We start from the raw sequence: 18,292 nt of genomic DNA on the forward strand, positions 1-18,292 counted from the left end.
CAAATGAAACCCCGTAGTTACCGAGCACAGACAGAGTGGCAGTGGAACTCGCTCTACTTCGTACATGCAGAGATGCAGTATGATCAATATATCAGGTGGTATTGACGAGGCCCGCTCCCCCGCAAGCTGCCTACAAATGAACAGGTACTAATATTGGGGTATATGTACATATATATCTGATGATTCGTAAACCAAAACAAAAAGAAACATGAAAATTATTAATAGTCTAACAACACCCGCACCCGGCTCACGGCCAATGCCTACAATCCGTCCCGACCTTGCCTCGTCGCTCTCCCACACTCCCAAGCGCCCCTATATTCTCATGCTATGAACCGCCGCCGGCGTGAGAGACGTGCCAGACGGTCTGTCCGCCCCCTCCCTCTCCCTGCTCGCGGGGTTTCTACGGGGTCTGCAGGGGAGTCCGTCTCGGAGACTGTTTCTGAGGCCACAGGAGTCGAAGCGGCTTCGGGGTTTGTCCTGTTGCCTTTTCCCTTTCCGCGGCCACCCGCGTTGTTTCCCCCGTTGCCCTCATCTTCGTCGTTCTCGTTGCCCCCATTACCCTTGCCCTTGCCGCCATTGTTCCCTCCGTTGCCCCCGTTGCCCCCGTTGCCGCCACCGTTATTATTCCCTCCACCGCCATTACCGCCGTCGCCGTCGTCATTTTCACCACCGTTATTACCTCCGCCGTTGTTTCCTCCTCCGCCGTTGTTCCCTCCGCCGTTGTTCCCTCCGCCGTTGTTGCCTCCACCGCCGCCGTTGTTGTTATTTCCTCCTCCACCGTTGTTCCCTCCACCACCGTTGTTCCCTCCACCACCGTTGTTCCCTCCACCACCGTTGTTCCCTCCACCACCGTTGTTCCCTCCTCCACCATTGTTTCCTCCTCCACCGTTGTTTCCTCCTCCGCCGTTGTTGCCTCCACCACCGTTGTTCCCCCCTCCACCGTTGTTCCCTCCTCCACCATTGTTTCCTCCTCCACCGTTGTTTCCTCCTCCGCCGTTGTTGCCTCCACCACCGTTGTTCCCCCCTCTACCGTTGTTCCCTCCTCCACCATTGTTTCCTCCTCCACCGTTGTTTCCTCCTCCGCCGTTGTTGCCTCCGCCGTTGTTGTTGCCTCCTCCACCGTTGTTATTGTTTCCTCCGCCGTTGTTATTTCCTCCACCATTGTCTTCTCCTCCGCCACCATCTCCACCATCGCCGTTACCGCCAGGGTCGGGAGCACCAGGACCGAGTGCCACAGCTTGGGCAATTTGATCCTTCGCCGCCAACCCATTTTCACCATCGCTAGCCGCAGGATTGATAGTGTCAACATTACCAGACACGGTAAACCTGACGCAGTCGTCCTGTGATCCTCGCTGAGCTACAGGCATAATGACAGGCTGATGATTTGCCGCCGAGGTGAGAGTACATAACCGATAATTCCCCGCTGGTAGTCCGCCGGTCACGGCCGCTGAGAGCTTTCCCTGTCCGTCACCAGCATCGTTGATGCCTTTGAAGAAGGCAAATTGAGTTGGATCTAGGGGTTGGGTCGGGTTCAGATCCGAGCCCGTGTCCTGCACGGTGACATGAACATGGCCGACGATGTTGCCACCTTCCAACTGTTGTGGTGCGGCGTAGTAGGTTGCCGCGGCATTAGTAAAGGAGCCAGCTTCCAAGTTTGATGTCTGGAGCTCAATATCAAAGTCCTGGCCAGATTCGATGTCGTCACCGTTCTGCGGGTTTGTGATCACCACAGAGATCATGTTGTTGGTAGAAGGAATCTGACCCATCACTGCCAAACAATCAGCACTCTTGTTCTTCACCACATGCTCAGCGTTACGTACCAATGCCGTTGCACGAGCCCTCCGTGATCTGTAAGCCATTGGTGAGCGTTTGTCCCTTGCAAAAGTTGATAAAATTGTTCTCCGAAGTTAACGATAGCGCCTGGTCTGCATTGGCGCCCAGAGAACCTGAGCCGTCTGTGAAAGATCCAGCCTGGATAACATCCGGGTCTAGCGTAAGTGCCTGATTGTCGCCCTGTGCCTGCACGAGAGCCAGGTTACAAAGGAAAAGAAGTCCTGGAGTCCTCATAGTTCTGCACCAGCGTGGAAGCCTCAAGCCGCTTTTCCACTCGGCGGCAAGCGAGCGTGGTAAGCTGTCGGACGGAAGGAAGAGCCACGCACAGCGTGGTGACCCCGGAATCAGATATCGAAGACTGAACAAGGTAGTGTTGTACGGGGGGTAAAAGCAGGGGAAGAAGAGCAAAGAACGACTAGGGGTAAAGAGCCCATGATCGCACAGCTAGCTCTCGGGCAGGGGCTGTTATATTGGTTGCCATGTCGAGTTCGACTTTTTACATGTGGCCTTAGTTCACTTGCATCCGTCTGAGGCATTAGAACTCTCTCGAAACGCTGATCGAGAAGGGTGTCGTCACAGAGCGCGAGCTGATGCTTGGACGATCTGACTCCCCTTTTCGTTAGGAGGGGGGCGGAGGGGGGCTAAAGCGGGGACAATATGGCCACTGTCTGCATCCCAAAGATCAGATGGGAGACCAGATATTCACGCTTGCATAGGAAGTGCACATCCAAGGGGCCAATACGGCACAGCGCCCGTCGCGGCCCCCCTGGTCGAAGCCTGAAAGGGAGGCCAGAAATAGCCTCAAAGTCGCGCCGATAACACACCATGTGACAAGCACCGGCCGCCTCGGCCCGGACCCGGAACGAGGGTAGCATGCCCCACCAAACCCGGCCGCTCACGGAGCTGGTGATCGGGGAGGTTGGTAGTCAGAGAAGGCAGTTGAGGGGTAGGTTTGATGAACGATGCCCCGCGTGATTGAACGGGGCACGGGCGGCGAGAATGAAGCGTTGCATTTTTGTTGACTCATCTGTTGAACCTGGGCTGGTGGCATTGGCAAATACGAGCATCGGCCGCGGCGTCGGCGGTGACCCAGAATGCGGCCTGGGCAGACAGACCGTTAGGTTTCGACCGAATTGCTGAGCCGATGTTGAGATCGGGTGGAACTGAAACAGACCCTTGGGGGAGCATGTGGCAGGAACAAGGAAAGCCTATACCGGTATGTACAAAATAGGTAAGTTACCTCAGGAACAGGACAAGCCTGCCTATACAGGTAAGATACCTATGGACAAAATAGGTAATTTAACAACAGCAACAAGGTAAGTCCATACATGTATATACGGAATAGGTAATCGGGTACACACCTACGCAGCTCCCGCGCAGATGGGATGTTCCTGGTAACAGGGCTTTATACACAGGACCGTCAGGTTGCCCGGGCACGTGGTTGAACACGGACATCCGCGAGTTATCTGGTTCATCGGAACTTTTCGGTTATCGACGGTCGGTCGCGACTAATGGGGAGTTTTGCGGCTACTTTTACTCCAAGGCTGTCAATTGGCGACGCTCGCTTGGGGAGAAAAACAGTCCGATGCTTCCTTGGTCAGTTCCTGCAGCGATTGTGTCATTAACTGCCTAATATGGAGCGTAAGCATGTATGTATTTGCCCGGAGAGCCCGGGTGGCAAGTTTTGGATGTGTGCATGGCTCGCGCCGTTTCGGGACGATGAGGTCGGCGGCATAGGGTTGACGAAGCGAGTGCGCTCGCCGCCAGCCTGCAGGCTGCATGCACCTTCGGACCCCGATAATGGACGTTGCTCGGGGGTCCCCAACTCGGGATAAGCGGACTCTAAGCGAGAAACCCGGCGTTCCTGGTTAAGCGAAAGTTAGTTTCGCTCGCCTGGCTCTCTGCCTTTCCTCGCGCTTTTAAAGGAGCTGCTCCTATCCTCTTAGCACCCGACAAGTGTCTTTTTAATCACTCCTATTTTGCCCGAAGTTTTTCTCTTGAATCAAAATTACACAGTACGCCCGCGACCTGTAAATATTTTCTCGTTCATATCCCGCGTTGCACCTCAACAATGTCGTCGTCACCAGAATACCGGGCGGGCAAGCGGCCGAGTAAGTCAGAACCACGCTCATCCCCCTTCTAACATTCTCCCGTTCCCAGTGCCGTATAGTGGTCTGGTTCAAGGGCCACCTTTTGACGGTTAAAACCTCTCCTCGGCCTCCTTGGGACCATCCTTACCCTTTTCCTTGTGCTTGGTGGTGGGACTCGGATACCTTAAACTGTGGAGGGAAAAAAATTCCCAACCGACCAACGGACCCCGCTTTCCGGCCGCTTGGGGCAAAAGTGTCAAAACCACCTTGCCTCGCATCACATCTCCCTTTTGCATGTTCAACTCGCTCGCAAACCTCCCCCCGCATCTGCAGAAATACACAGGCCTCTGACTCGACCAACAACATGGCAGGAACCCAATCACTCCCGCCTCCGGAGCTGCCACAACTGGTGGCCGAGCAGCATGCTCCCATCCCACCAACCGACAAGGACTCGAAGCGACTGATTGTTGTCCTGTCCAATGCAAGCCTCGAAACCTACAAGGCGTCGCACGGCGGAGTCAGCCGCATGGGTGTCCAGAGGGAGGAGAAGTACTCGTTACTCAACAGCGACGAGCACATCGGCGTCATGCGAAAGATGAACCGGGACATTAGCGACGCGCGCCCGGACATCACACACCAGGTTTGAATGAGCCGTCGCTTGATCCGATTTGGCTTGTGCTGCTACTGACACCTGACTACGCATCGCAGTGCCTCCTCACTCTTCTCGATTCCCCGATAAACAAGGCCGGAAAGCTGCAAATCTACATCCAGACTGCCAAGGGCGTGCTTATCGAGGTGTCGCCCTCGGTCCGCATTCCCCGGACGTTCAAGCGCTTTGCTGGCCTGATGGTGCAGCTCCTCCACCGCCTCTCGATCAAGGGAACCAACTCGCAGGAAAAACTCCTCAAAGTGATTCAAAACCCTATCACCGATCATCTGCCTTCCAACTGCCGGAAGATCACGCTCAGCTTTGACGCGCCGATGGTGCGCGTGCGCGATTACATCGACACTCTCGGAACGAATGAGAGCATCTGCGTCTTCGTGGGTGCCATGGCTAAGGGCGCGGACAATTTCGCCGACGCCTACGTGGACGAAAAGATCTCCATCAGCAACTTCAGCCTGTCGGCAAGCGTTGCGTGCAGCAAGTTCTGCCATGCCGCCGAGGATAGCTGGGACATCCTCTAAGGTGCACGCCACGCCGCAATATAATGGATGCGAGGCTGTTGTGGCCAGCCGTCATACTGGCCTTCAATGATACCGACAAGGATTGGGGACTGGATGGAAAGATCTGTCGGCTCCCTACCTTCATTCAAGGGGGCTGCGGTTGCATTGTGTCTGTTCCGTGATACAACATCGCGGTTAACGGCCTTTGTCTTCCGGAACTTGGGTCATCTGTGCTTGAGCTGTCGGTGTTTTTGCAACCAAAACATGGGGCATTCAACAACGGAACCCAAGACGCTTTCGTCGTCTGCGCGGTGCCACTTCAACTTGGCCCGCGTCTTCCCCGTTTTTCTTTCTTTTCCACCATATAATTTTTCTCTCTTCTAAATGCTTGATGTACAAATAACAAACTGACCTACAGGACCATCCTAGAAGCACGTAGCGACCATGCACCTAGCCCCGGCCCTGGGATTTGGGAAGGCTTTGCTTTCGTCGGGGCGACGAGCCGGGAGCTGCGGACTAATTTGAGCGTGGTCAAAGGGCAATGGAGTCGAGAATGGAGTTGCATTGGGGACAAGTTTCTGTTTGAGTCGAGATATTGGGCTGGCAAATACGATTTGAGTTGGGCCGTCTGCTCTGTGTTCTCCATGTGTTACGCTTTAACTTCTTCGTCGACTTCGCCTCGCCGATGCCGTGAATGCAGCCCCTCCGTTCCCAGTCCCTGCAGCCGCTCATCGAGGGTCTGGTCGACGAAGATTCGTCCTTGAGAAGGGCGGCCTCTCAAGCACACACACTGGGCCAATCAGAATACTAGATGAAGCGCTTAGGCAGGGGTTTGTGCTGCTGAGGCCCACCCCACCTACTTCAAGACAGAATTGTGATGGGGAATAAACCTGTACTTCCACACCACCATTCAGCAAAGCCCTTCACGGTCACGACGGTCTCCTCACCGGGGCTTTGACCATGAGGTGTGGAAGTATTGAGCAAACATTGACCACCATATTTGCTAACACTCGCAGTCTGATGGGGTTGGTTGACCACTCGGATCGAACCGTTTAGGTAGGTAGTGAGCAGCTTGTGGCAGTCGTGGCAGGGCACCGAGAGGCCCGGTCGGTAAAAAAAGGCGGGGCATTGGAGATCCAGGGAGAAAATTGGAGAAGGCCCGACGTGGCAGGCTGCGCGAGTTTGAGATCAGTGTGGTGCCGGATGTTGCTCCTTTTTGTCTTTGCACATGGACAATCCAACATGCTATCCAGGCGTCCAGGGCATGCAAACGCGAGGCACCTCCTCTCAGCCACCCCCGACTTTTCCAGGACAGGGATCACAGCCGACCGGCTGAGCCCGCAAGCTCAGCACAGCAGGGCGAGGTTTTACCGCTTACCCGGCGCCCGATCCAATCCAGGCCGCGCGTGTTTGCTGGATGTCGAAGATCGAGGTTGAACAAGAGTCAACTTTCCTCAGCTGCCCTTGAAGTGCTGACGCCCAGGGATCTTATCCGGGCTGTCGGGATATTGGATATTCAGATGCTGAAGGGATATGGCTTCGGTGTCAAACGGGTCGCAGAGATCGGCCTCTTCATGCTTGCCATTCGGTCGCCCCATAGGCCTCCCATGTCACGTCCGCTCTCGTTGGACTCCAACCGCTGCGGGGCCAGAGTGTCAGCCCAGCTTCTTCGAATCCAAGTTGGGCAGCACCGTTTTCGCCTGGCACACGGCCAAGCTTGCCTGCCGCTTCCCCATAATTCTTCAACGCTGTCCTTGGTTCAACAAACGAATGCACAGAGTTTGACTGGTGCTGGAGTGACTCCCGATGCGACTGATTTGCGTTCCTCCAAAGCCAGTTGTGTGCAAACAAGCGGCACGGCTTGATTAACGCTTTCCCAACAGCAGCCCGAGGCGAGGTGTTTATTCCTCACCCCCATTCGACCTAGCTGGGCTTCGTGAGGCTCGGCCGCCCCGTGGCGTTTGCTTTGCTTTGCTTTGCTTGGATCTCAGCCGACGAGAGAACCCCGGCCAGCCCGCCTCGTTCACGCCACACTGCCCTGAATCTCTGGGGCTATCTCGAGCGCTGGCGTCGAGTCTTTGTGGCCCCTCGTGCCTGTCCCCGACTCCCGGTGCGACAAGACCGCACTGTTACGCTCCGCCTAAGGCAACTCCTGCCTCTACCCGGCGCGCCTGGGCGTAATTATATTGTACCAATGCTTCCCTTCTTGGAGGTCGACCACCTCCCCTCCTCCTCGTCTTTCTACTCGGCCGTTATACACCCCCTTGGCCTCCGTTACCTGTCTACCGAGGACGGACATTTCCCTTCCATCACATACGGAAACGCCTCCCGGACTACCCCTATCTTTCAGATCCGGCAGGTGATCTCGAGTAGAGATCGGCCCCTGAGGACTTCACGCATTGCGTTGAGCGCTCCTTCGGCGGCCGCGGCCGACTCCTCCTACGAGCTTGCCTTGCGGGCCAATCCCGACGCCCGGGACACCCACCCCCGCCACGCGGGCGAGAGTTACGCTGCTAGCAGTGGCGCATTCGCGCAACGGAGAGACACCAACGGTGGCGGCACCCGTGTGCTTATAACTGACGTTGCTGGCAATATGATGGAAATTGTCTATCAACCTCCGCCAGATTACCCCTCTCAATACAACGGCTCGACCGTCCGCTACACCAGGTCAACCAGCGACGAAGCAAGCCGCATTCTAGGTTGGAACTACGACGTCGCGAGCTCGTCTCTCGCTTCGCCCGCCGGCCCCAGTTCCACATCTGGCGCGTCTGTCCGCACCGCCACCCGCCGGTCCTACGCCCAGTATCCCGAGGAGGACGACCAACCTCACCCCGCAATCAGGCGGAGTGTCACCGCTGGGTCCTCTGTCTACGAACCCGCCGCATCCGCGCGAGAGAACTCCAACGGCTTAAGCGCCGGTGCTGTCGTCGGGACGCTCCTCGGTGTTGCTGCTGCCGGAGCCGCTTTCTACACTATGGCCAAGGGTGACAAACCCCGCGATGGTCGGCATGACTACGACATGCCGCATTTCTCACGCCGGTCGACCTTTCCGGAAAAGTACGACGGATATTCGGATCGCGAATCCCGATATGTCGAGGTGGAACGTGCCATCGACAAGGTCCGATATCCCCCTACGCCAGATTATCGTCGCCCCCCACCCGAGTACATCGCGCGGTACAGCCAAGCCGACGCGCCGCGGAGCAGGGAGGTTGACGACATCTATGATGACTCACGGGGACGTCACCCATCATCACGGCCGCGGGCCTCCACACGGCCCCGCAGTGAGTCAGCGAGTTACAGAGACCCCTACGCCGGGGCCGAGGCGGAGTATCGCAGCTATGTGAGCTCGAAGGGCTCGAGGCACCCGCCCGTAGTACAACGCAGCTACACATACGACAACCCTGACCGGGAAAGCTACGCCTCGGGCAGGAGCCAGCGGTCTAACAGCACGGTCCGCGGGGCCCTACCCGACCCCTACGGCGCACCGGCGCATGTCAGCTCGCACTCGAGGTCCGGCAGCCGTGTAACGACGACTACGACGACGTACAAAATTGGCGGCCGGCCCCGGAGCTACAGCCGAGAAGGCAGCTACTCTTCCGCCCGTCACGTCCCTACCCCGGACAGCCGAGCGCCGGCCTACTTCTCGTCGCGCGACATCCCCGTCTCCGATAGCCGGGCCCCCGCGTATCTCTCGGCCCGCGACATGGCCTTTCCCGATAGCAGGATGCCAGCCTACACCTCGGCCCGCGATGTTCCACCTTCGGCCAGCAGGCAGGCTGCATATGTGTCGTCTCACCATATGCCCTTACCAGACAGCCATGCGGGTAGGTGGGAAGGTGACGACGATGACGATGATGACGACGAGGACGGCGACGCAGACAGCATCGCGCCGAGTGACAGCATTAGCTGTGTTGGGACGCGGAGGAGTGGACGATCGCACTACTGAACGTGTTGTGGTGGTGTATATACCAGGAAAATGCAGGATGGTTTCTTATATCTTCATGGTCAACGGAGCGGTTGCTTCGGGGGTGTTCGGGGTGGGATTCATTGGCACCCATTGGTTCTTTTCTGTACATACAGCACATACAAGGAAGGGGGTTGTAGAGTGATCCGGCGATGAGATCTGGACTCTGACAGAGCAATCTGGCGGTTACTATTATGTGATGGGTTTCAGTTCCTCATATACCTAGTGTAGTCAGAGATGTTGTTGAGTTATATGAATGTCAAGAGACCTCCATATACTGTGTTATTCATATCTGGGTGCTAACGTTTTATCTCCACGCTCAATGCGATTTCCGTCACCCGGGATATCCGCGCCGTCCGTCATTTCGTCATCAGGGGCGGGCCCTACCCGTGACCCGTTTTAAAGATCTGACTAACTAAAAACCCCACGTTTCGAGTGCCTGCAACTTGCCGCATGCTTACCATACCTCCATACTCTGGTTCCAGTCAGTATGGAGGTACGGAGTATTTCGTACCTCGAAAAGATGACTGCTTGGGTTCTCACTAGCCACGTTCTTCTCCATCCAAACCCGCGAAATGCTTGGACATGCTTGGCACCTATGTATGTGCCTCCTTGTAGGATATCACGGACCCCCTTTGGAAATGCCTTTCCCGAGTTTCGTGACGTGCATCATGGCTGCTGCCTCTGAAGAGTGGCAAGAGATGACCAGTGTGGTTGTTCTCAAATCGGAAATTGATGGTACCTGACAGGCTGCCGTCCCCATATTTTGTCCACCAGCAACCCTCTTCCAGCTCCGATAGTCGGAATGCCTTGTTTGGGGACTTTGCCGTCGGTCCAACCCACTCACAACTCACCCGCACACCGCGGATGTGACAGCAACAACCTAGTGAAGAACGTGAGCGTGGGTGGCAGGACAACGTGACATCCAAAGGCCGAACCCCCTCCCCCAAGTAAAATATACCCGAAGAACTATCCCCGTAGGTCCCGAACTTGGCCAAGTCGGCAGCAGTGGTGTGAGTCAACAACCACCAGGTACCTACCCACCCACTCCAAGCATCAAGCGCCCGCTCTTTCTGACAACTGTGGGGTGTTGCTCAGCAAAGCTCTCGAGAGCGCAAAGCGAGAGAAGGCGAAAGGTGGAAATTTGGGTATCAAGTCGTGCTTAAATCTTTTCTCTGACAATGCCCGATTTCGATCTCGGGGCGTCAATCCCCCCGCACACAGCCCATGTGAGCCATGCCCAGCCCCCGTTCTCTTGAATGGGTCGGCCCAGCTACTACGCACATGGCCGATTTGTAGCTGACAGTGGCTGCGCAGGCTGTGAGCGTCTCTCTGCCAACATGGAAGTCCAATATCGGCTACGAGGAGGGCGAGGACTGGGTTGTTGGCAAAATGTCAACCGGCTATCCTCGGTATGCCCCCCCGTGCCTCTCATCTCTTCCCTCCCTTCCTGTCGACTGACAGCCTAGCCAGCTTCTTCATCCACAGGAGCATTCAGGCCTTTGCTGCAGACATCGCGTCAAGATTCGGAACCAAGGATTCCAGGGCCTTCCTGTTTCCGACACGGCAAATCGCCGCCCGCTGTGTACGCTTCGTAAATGAACACGCATCCCCTACCGTCGCCTCCTCACTCGATACCATCCATCTCGTCTTAGATACGACAAAGTCGATCCCTGAGGCTTTGGAGTCGCTCTCTCCGGTGATCTCTGCCGTTCTGTGCTCCCAGGAAGCCTTTCCCATCCTCAAGCAGTTCTGGCAACACACGGGCGACGGTGTCTCTAGCCGCAGAGCCGAATTTTGCCACAGTCTCTTCAAAGATGGCCTGCTTCATCCAGATGACGGGGCCACGACCCCAGCTTCCACGAGCCCGAAACCATGCAGAGGGCCCAGGCGTTACCAGCGACCGGCGTCAGTCGACACGACGAAAGTAACGCCGCAGCAGAAGCCCAACCCAGACCACAGTTCGGCGGCTGGGCCCGAGATTCAGGAAACGTCGCGATTCCTAGAGGAGCGCTTCGGCCGGAATCTCGACATCTCCTTCGTGCAACCCGCCAAATCCGCCATCAAGAGGCGGATCGCCGGTGCCCTCCGGAGTGACTGCGAGCTCACCACTGCGCCTGCCCCTGAGCACGAGATGGAGTCTAACTCGCGGGGCATCGTCAACCTCAAGGAGGATGACATCTACCTCTTTCCCTGTGGCATGAGCGCCATCTTCAACTCACACCGCGCTTTACTTGGCACTCATGGCAGCCTAAAGAGCATCAACTTCGGCTTCTCATATGTGGATACGTTCAAGATTCTCGAGAAGTTCGGGCCCGGGGCCGTATTCTACGGGCATGGCTCTGAATCAGACCTTGATGATCTCGAAAAGCGCCTAGAGGGCGGCGAGCGGTTTCTGGCGCTGTTCTGCGAGTTTCCCGGCAACCCCTTGCTGGCATGCCCCAACTTGGTGCGCATCCGGCAGCTTGCCGATAAATACGACTTTGCGGTCGTGGTAGACGAGACCATCGGCACTTTTGCCAACGTCAACGTGCTGCCCTTCGCCGACATCGTCGCAAGCAGCCTGACCAAGATCTTCTCGGGCGACTGCAACGTCATGGGAGGCAGCGCCATCTTCAACCCCAACAGCCGGTACTACGCAGCGCTGAAAGAGTGGGCGCGGACCGGCTACGAGGACACGTATTGGCCCGAGGATGTAATGTTCATGGAACGCAACAGCCGCGACTTCGTCTCCCGCATCGACCGGATCAACGCCAACGCCGAAGCTATCTGCGATGTTCTTAAGGATAGCCCGCTAGTCAAACATACTTTCTACCCGAAGTATAACAAGTCCAAGGCGAACTACGAGGCATGCAAATTGCCGAACGGAGGATATGGCGGCCTGTTATCGGTCGTTTTCCTTCGGCACGAGCAGGCCGTGGCATTTTACGATGCGGTTGAGACGGCGAAGGGTCCAAGTCTGGGTACCAACTTCACCCTCACCTCCCCTTACGTGCTGCTCGCACATTACCAAGAGCTCGACTGGGCTGAAGAGTTTGGAGTGGAACGCGACCTAATCCGCATCAGCGTCGGCCTGGAGGAAACCGAACAAATTGTGGATGTATTCAGAGCGGCGCTGGCGGCGGCCGGGGAAGCCGCTGCAATCAAGGGATAGGGATAGCTAACGGAAACTAAGAATTGAATTATTCGCTGCTTGTGGTATCATGCTCGCCTGCTCCTGTCTATCGGTGCTCAAATCAAGGCAGAAAAAACCGCCACGCTCGGTACAACTCCGCCGTGGCCAGAAGAATTACATTACAGTACACGCAGCAGGAGGCTCCATGCCCCCGTAGATATCTCCTAGCAACTCCCTGCGCCGCTCAAACTCGTTGTATGCCTGTTTCTCTTTTGCCTCTTTAGGAAACCATCGCTCCATATATCGCACGAGGGTCTCATCGATGTGGGCTGGCGGTGAAGGTCAGCAGATGCCAGTGGGAGTCCGGGGCAAGGAGACATACTCTCGTTTGCGCTTTGAACGACGTCGGCCCGGCAGAGTGGGCAGTACCGTTTGTTCTGGTTCTGCATCTTGATCATGCAGCGAATACAGAACAAATGGTTACAATCGAGTCGGATAGGCAACCAGCAGAGGGAACAGCCTAGGAAACGATGGTGAGCCCCGGGTTCCAGTCACGACACACGGCGCCAGTGGCCATGTAACCCAAAATCTGGCGTGCCCTTTGGGGAATATGGTACTCACAGATTGTACACGAGTAGTCCACGATCTGTGGAACTAAATTAACCACCTCGCGAGCTAGCTGGGCGCAAATGTCCTTGGAAATGGTTTCGGATATGAAGTTGGCGGAATACATCACTTTTGGGAACGTCCGCTTCACTCCTAGGGATGTCCGCTTGTCAAATTCTGGGCAGCCGGTTAGCAAGGTCGTGCGCCAGAGTGTATCCTCAAAGATCGCTCACTCTTGATGATCTTGGTGACAGCCGTCTGGTTCAACTCCTGGAACTGTAGGTTTTGCAGCAGAGTCGCGTTCAAAGCCAGGAATTGGGCATACGCAGTAGCGCTTGACTCGATCTTGAACTTTTGCGGCAGCTGCCGTTTGTTGACTTCATCCTGGAACCAAACAAGTTGTTTCTGCGCCTTCTCGCTTTTGCGCAACCCGCCCGTGACTTCATACGTCGAGAAGAATACCTGCGCAGCCAAATAGAGCTCGAAAATCTCGCGCCAGCGATAAAGATCCGACTTGGACAGGTTCAGGACCCCCTTGCGCGGCTTGGCCACTCCGGCAATCTCGGTTCCCAGAATCTTGATCTTGTCGTTCATCGATTGCCTCTCCTCATCCTGGAGCGTGTCGAGCTGCGTGACGTCGGTCTGCAGGAGGCCGAAGAACCGAGAATCCGAATTCAAAGGGATCTTAACCCACTCGTCGGTTTCATAGGCCTCGTGGCCTTGGGCTGGCTGGGGTAAGCTAGTAGCATCCGTACCCTCGGCCCCCAAGTGAATCTCGCTCAAAGATCCGACTTCCGCGGTGTTTTTTGACGAAAGGTTGGGGCGCACAACAAGTTTTGGCCGTAGCAAATGAGAAGCATCCGTCTCGAGTCGGTATTCGGCGTTACGGTCGGCCAGGAGCTGGTGAAGCGTATCGGGGCCGTAGCCTTTTTTGACCAGCTCTTCCCGAACCTTCCCTAGGAGCTTTTTCAGTTGGCGGTAGGGAATAGCCTTTTCCACCCAATGTTGCGGGTAGCTCTCGGCGGCCAGGGCCTCCTGAAAAGCGTGGCCAAATTTCATGGTAACAGGAGCGGGAATACAAACGACCAAACTGGTTCAAACCCGGAAAGACTCCTGTGCATGGCGGGAAGCAAGTACATGTACTACCAGCTTAGGATGGAAAAAAAGCTCCGCTAGGTAGGATAGTGGAGGATGAAGCACACACAGACTGTCTGGCGGTCGAATGTGAACCGGTGAGAAAATAACTCAGAAGGGACGCCGGTGAGGAACTATCTCGTTTTTGTACCTAACCGTTACCTACTGGAGTAAGTGCCTTCGACCAGGCTTCTTCGCATCAGGAACGCCGCCCCATGGCTTTGTCCTGGTCTAGGCCCTTGGTTACGTAATCGAATCACTGGTTTGCCTTCATGAACCAGCCCTGCTGACAGCTGCTGTCGCGTGACTCATTACTTGGGTCGGCTCGAGGTCGGTTATCATGCAGCCTTATTCGAGTGTCCCTGGCATTCTGCCACTTGTGGGTGGCGGCAAAAAGCCTGACGGCACAGTATGCACAGGCACGACAGGTCATGGACGGATGTGTAAAGATTCAAGCATGTAACTCTAGGATACGGTAAATTACGATGTTTGCAGCCCCACTTTCCCCGCCCCCACTACAATTTTCCTTCATGAACCCCACACACAATAAGGACGGAATGGGCCACACTGCTCGCCCTGAGGTCCTACCCGACTAGATGCTAGGGGCCATGTCCTGCCGACTAGCCACAGAAAGGCAAAATAGAACACCATATTTTTCCCAGGCCCCAGCGAGCTGATAGGCGCTCGAAAGGCTCCGTGAGATGGGAGCCGAGCAGTCAGCCCCGCGGGGTGGCGGCAACCAAGCTGCCGTTGAGCGCAAGACGTGCTATTACGAGCTGCTCGGGGTAGGCCGGGAGGCACCAGATGAAGAGTAAGTCGCCCACTTTGTCCGGGAGCTTCCTATGGCATCCGGTCACACATATAAAAGGCAGCTGGTTGCTAATTGTGGTTCGTGGGCAGGATCCGCCGAGCTTACAAGAAGAAAGCCCTTGAACTACATCCAGACCGCAACTTCAACGACACCGAGAACGCCACTAGACGGTTTGCCGAAGTACAAACCGCGTATGAGATATTGTCTGACGCTCAGGAACGTGCCTGGTACGATTCCCATCGAGATGCGATCCTTAGCGGCGAGGACGATGTTACCGGAACGGCACCCACAGACCCTGGAAACGGTCACACCTCGGCCAATGCCATATTCGCCCTAATGAGCCGATTCAACTCCAGCGTGCCGATGGACGACAGCTCGAGGGGTTTCTTTGGAATCCTGAACGAATTCTTCGACCAGCTAGCTGCGGAGGAAAACGCCGCCTGCGACTGGGCGGGCATCGCCTCGACAGAGTATCCGCCGTTCGGCAAGACCAATGATGACTACAATACCGTTGCAAGGCGTTTTTATAATGTGTGGTCGGGCTTCTCAACTAAGAAGACGTTCAGTTGGAGAGACAAATATCGACTTCAAGAGGCCCCCGACCGTCGTGTCCGCCGGTTGATGGAGAAGGAAAACAAAAAATTCCGGGACGAGGGCATTCGGGAGTTTAACGATGCCGTCCTATCTCTGGTCGCGTTCGTCAAGAAGCGAGATCCCCGCTATGTGCCCAACACGCAGTCTGAGGCCGAAAGGCAACAAGTGCTACGGAATTCGGCCGCCGCCCAAGCAGCACGGTCACGGGCGGCGAACCAGGAGAAGCTCGCTGAATATGTTGTCCCAGACTGGGCGCAGTCGAGGGACGAAAGTGCAGACCAGGACGAATTCTCGATGTCAGAGGAGGAGGAAGAAGTCGAGGAGATCGAGTGTGTTGTATGCAACAAAACGTTCAAGAGCGAGAACCAGTTCGAAGCGCACGAGAAGAGCAAAAAGCACATCAAAGCAGTGCAGAATCTACGGCGGCAAATGAGAAAGGAGAACGCTAATCTTGATCTAGAGGGATCGGGACCGATTTCCTCGGCGCCATCGACCACCCCAGGGGTTGAGGCAGAGGAGGCTGGCGCCCTCGAAGGTGGTGCGGTCCCTCGGGCAGAACAGGTCGAAAGGGATGAGGGCCCCCCCCAAATACCAGGCGGTATCGAAGGGGCAGCAGCCCAAGGCATAAATTCACGGTCAGACACAGAGGATGACGAATACGCGCCGCGGTCAGCCGTCGAGGACCGCATTCTGAATGGGAGCGGTGGGGAGGGGAGGGCGGCAGATACGAGGGACAGCACGCTTGACGTGGTGGGTTTGACAACTGACATACTGGATTCTTTGACAGTCGACAATGAAGAGGAGGAGGGCAAGAAAATCGGTAAAGCCAAGTTGAAACGGGAAAAGAAGGCTGCTCGGCAGGCCGCCGATTCTGGATCATCCAATTCCGTGAGTCCCAGCCACATTCCTCCATGCGTACACAAACGAAGCCGGCCCCTGACGCCAAAACTAGCACAAATGCGCCAAATGCAAGGAGAGCTTCACATCCCGGTCCAAGCTCTTCGACCATATTAAGGACCTCAACCACGCGGCCCCTGTTCCGAGTTCCAACCCCAAGGCGGACAAAAAGAAGCGGAGTCGATGACCGCTCAATAACGTTGCGCCTAGCATAATGCCTGCTACCGAAGGCACGGTTGACAACCACGTGCGTCGCCACAAGCATGACAAGCCGCCACAAGTTACCTGACACCCCGGTACCAAGTAGGGAGCGGGTTGCCGTGCCGAAACTGACGGAGCTCCCGAGTAACTTCGACGGCCAGCAAACGACCTAACCCCGACGAGCACGGTTAACCAAACAACGAATCGTGCCAGGTAACCGGTACATCCGTACCCATTCCAGCAGCCTTATTGTTCAAGTACTGTGTCCACGTCGTCATCATCACTCAGGGTTTCCACTTCGTCAATCGCTCCAGCCCGTGCTCCGCCCATACCCCGCGCCGGGTCATGGCGTGATACGTTGATGATGGATTTGCCCTGTACGTGCTTCACTGCACTTTTCCACATATCCCAGTCATCCTCATCCTGAATCAGGAAGCCAATCAGCATACTGGGATCCATATCCTCGACGTGGAGATAACGTAGCCGCCGCGTGTGGCAGGAATCCAGCTCCTCTGACGTGTAGTCAAGAGGGTTTTCGCGGTATTGTAGAGCTGGCCTAGGGTGGTGCGGGTCAAGGTAGAATAACCATTGTCGCTGAACACCGACGAAATAATGTGACGACGAAGGCCGTCCCCTAAAAGAAATCAGCAAACAGACAATGGTTTCAGAAGTGCAGGGAGCATTGCTCACCCTGCAATGCCGATAGACTGTTCCATCTGTAACGTAGAAATCAAAGCCTCTTCATACACAGGGTTGATTTTGTCAATCCCCAGTCTCGTGCATACCAATATCAACGTTGGATGAAACGTCTCGCCATCAGGCCTAGCAGTAGCTAGGAAACTGTCTTCGTAGACATCAGGGAGATCCCCTGTAGAGTAAATCCGCAATGAGCTTTCGTGTTGGTCTGCGAGAGCCCTACATGTCGTTAGCGGGTCCTTGCTATCGGTGCTCCACAGCGCCCTGACACGGTGTAACCTACCGGATGCAGCGCGCTGTCGCCGACGGTCCAAACCACTCCCCAGGGTGTTTCCCACACGCAATCGCTCCGTGTTTTACGAAGTTTTGTAAGGAGTACGGCGCGCGAATGTCGTCAGCGAACAGTGCGACGATATTGCGCTCGGCACCGGGGTTCGTGGTTTGCCTCCAATCTAGCAACCACCGCATTAGCGACAGAGCTTCGGCGCATGCGAATGTGGTAGCTCACCTCGTCCCAACTGTGAAATCAACAGTGCATTGGCCAACAAGCTCTGGCCCGACCTAATCATACATCCCCAACCTGTATCGGACGAAAACCCGGTCTGGTCCCCAAATGAGGTCTTGAGGCGCATTGCGAAAGACAACGCCGAAGCCGCCTTGGGGTCGGTGGACCTCGGAATCGGCTCGAACCCAGTTCGATAAGTCATCCATATCCTAGATCCAAAGTCGTCCAAGAAAGCTGGAGGCCAACCACTGTCTTGGTTCCGATTATCATACGCAAGCGAGGAATCGAAGCTGCTTGCGAGTGAATCTGGTGGGGTATCGATAGTTTTCCCGTTAGTCGCACCCGGGGTCGCAATCGGAGCTGGTGCGGCATCGATGGTGCCGTCAGCTGGTGGCGTGCCGGTGGTAACTGGGGGTGGTGTTCCAGATACAAGTTTGTATGAATGCCCGAGGCACCAGACGGGTTCGTTGGAATCCCGGTTGTTAATCGGTTCCCGGTCCCAGATCTTCTGCAGTATACGGCGACTTACGCGGCTTGCTTCCGCGCCAACTGCCAGCGCGACTTCCATCGCATTCACTAGCTTTGGAGACGTGCCCGCGGCGATGGTCTGCCAGCGGTTGTTTCCTTGCCGTTGCGAAGTCATCAAAGACAGCGTTTTCCAATTTCAGTAAAGCGGTAGTAG

General features: G+C 55.9%; 7 protein-coding genes across 7 annotated transcripts; 4 read left to right on the top strand and 3 right to left on the bottom strand.

Annotated features, from left to right (window-relative positions):
• Nucleotides 1-1,304: 1,304 nt before the first annotated feature.
• Nucleotides 1,305-2,067, bottom strand: F5144DRAFT_477752 (uncharacterized protein; the record flags this gene model as incomplete). Its single annotated transcript, XM_066785061.1, has 2 exons — nt 1,305-1,768; nt 1,821-2,067. Coding segments are annotated over 2 exons (711 nt in total), but the record flags the coding sequence as incomplete, so codon positions are not given.
• A 1,837-nt stretch (nt 2,068-3,904) lies between these two features.
• F5144DRAFT_479763 (Alpha/beta knot methyltransferase) lies at nt 3,905-5,108 on the top strand (the record flags this gene model as incomplete). Its single annotated transcript, XM_066785189.1, has 3 exons — nt 3,905-3,944; nt 4,295-4,563; nt 4,632-5,108. 3 exons carry the CDS (start codon nt 3,905-3,907, stop codon nt 5,106-5,108), a joined length of 786 nt encoding a protein of 261 aa, XP_066647958.1.
• A 1,969-nt stretch (nt 5,109-7,077) lies between these two features.
• F5144DRAFT_14718 (uncharacterized protein) lies at nt 7,078-9,409 on the top strand. The gene has a single exon (XM_066782440.1). The coding sequence runs from the start codon at nt 7,282-7,284 to the stop codon at nt 9,031-9,033; it is 1,752 nt and encodes a 583-aa protein (XP_066647959.1). The 5' UTR covers nt 7,078-7,281; the 3' UTR covers nt 9,034-9,409.
• An 823-nt stretch (nt 9,410-10,232) lies between these two features.
• F5144DRAFT_542821 (pyridoxal phosphate-dependent transferase) lies at nt 10,233-12,205 on the top strand (the record flags this gene model as incomplete). The annotated part of the gene is made up of 3 exons (XM_066787206.1): nt 10,233-10,280; nt 10,351-10,463; nt 10,525-12,205. 3 exons carry the CDS (start codon nt 10,233-10,235, stop codon nt 12,203-12,205), a joined length of 1,842 nt encoding a protein of 613 aa, XP_066647960.1.
• Nucleotides 12,206-12,272: 67 nt separating this feature from the next.
• Nucleotides 12,273-13,996, bottom strand: F5144DRAFT_14701 (SPX domain-containing protein). The gene is made up of 4 exons (XM_066782438.1): nt 13,006-13,996; nt 12,788-12,949; nt 12,549-12,686; nt 12,273-12,495 (listed from the first exon to the last, which is right to left on the bottom strand). The coding sequence occupies exons 1-4, from the start codon at nt 13,829-13,831 to the stop codon at nt 12,341-12,343; spliced, it is 1,281 nt and encodes a 426-aa protein (XP_066647961.1). The 5' UTR covers nt 13,832-13,996; the 3' UTR covers nt 12,273-12,340.
• Nucleotides 13,997-14,607: 611 nt separating this feature from the next.
• Nucleotides 14,608-16,325, top strand: F5144DRAFT_479870 (uncharacterized protein; the record flags this gene model as incomplete). The annotated part of the gene is made up of 2 exons (XM_066785196.1): nt 14,608-14,717; nt 14,807-16,325. 2 exons carry the CDS (start codon nt 14,608-14,610, stop codon nt 16,323-16,325), a joined length of 1,629 nt encoding a protein of 542 aa, XP_066647962.1.
• A 330-nt stretch (nt 16,326-16,655) lies between these two features.
• F5144DRAFT_588335 (putative cysteine protease ATG4) lies at nt 16,656-18,178 on the bottom strand (the record flags this gene model as incomplete). Its single annotated transcript, XM_066789915.1, has 4 exons — nt 16,656-17,043; nt 17,100-17,324; nt 17,389-17,557; nt 17,614-18,178. 4 exons carry the CDS (start codon nt 18,176-18,178, stop codon nt 16,656-16,658), a joined length of 1,347 nt encoding a protein of 448 aa, XP_066647963.1.
• Between the last annotated feature and the right edge of the window lie 114 nt (nt 18,179-18,292).

Source organism: Chaetomium tenue (assembly GCF_020726465.1).
Source record: "Chaetomium tenue strain MPI-SDFR-AT-0079 chromosome Unknown F5144scaffold_1, whole genome shotgun sequence".
Classification (NCBI taxonomy): domain Eukaryota; kingdom Fungi; phylum Ascomycota; class Sordariomycetes; order Sordariales; family Chaetomiaceae; genus Chaetomium; species Chaetomium tenue.

What these genes read in the sequence shown, in the direction of transcription:
- F5144DRAFT_14701 (XM_066782438.1), bottom strand. Translation starts at nt 13,831, where the DNA reads ATGAAATTTGGCCACGCTTTTCAGGAGGCCCTGGCCGCCGAGAGCTAC. An exon ending in TGTCACCAAGATCATCAAGA is followed by an intron (nt 12,950 to 13,005) that starts GTGAGCGATCTT and finishes CCGGCTGCCCAG; the next exon opens with AATTTGACAAGCGGACATCC. An exon ending in CGTTCAAAGCGCAAACGAGA is followed by an intron (nt 12,496 to 12,548) that starts GTATGTCTCCTT and finishes CTTCACCGCCAG; the next exon opens with CCCACATCGATGAGACCCTC.
- F5144DRAFT_14718 (XM_066782440.1), top strand. Translation starts at nt 7,282, where the DNA reads ATGCTTCCCTTCTTGGAGGTCGACCACCTCCCCTCCTCCTCGTCTTTC.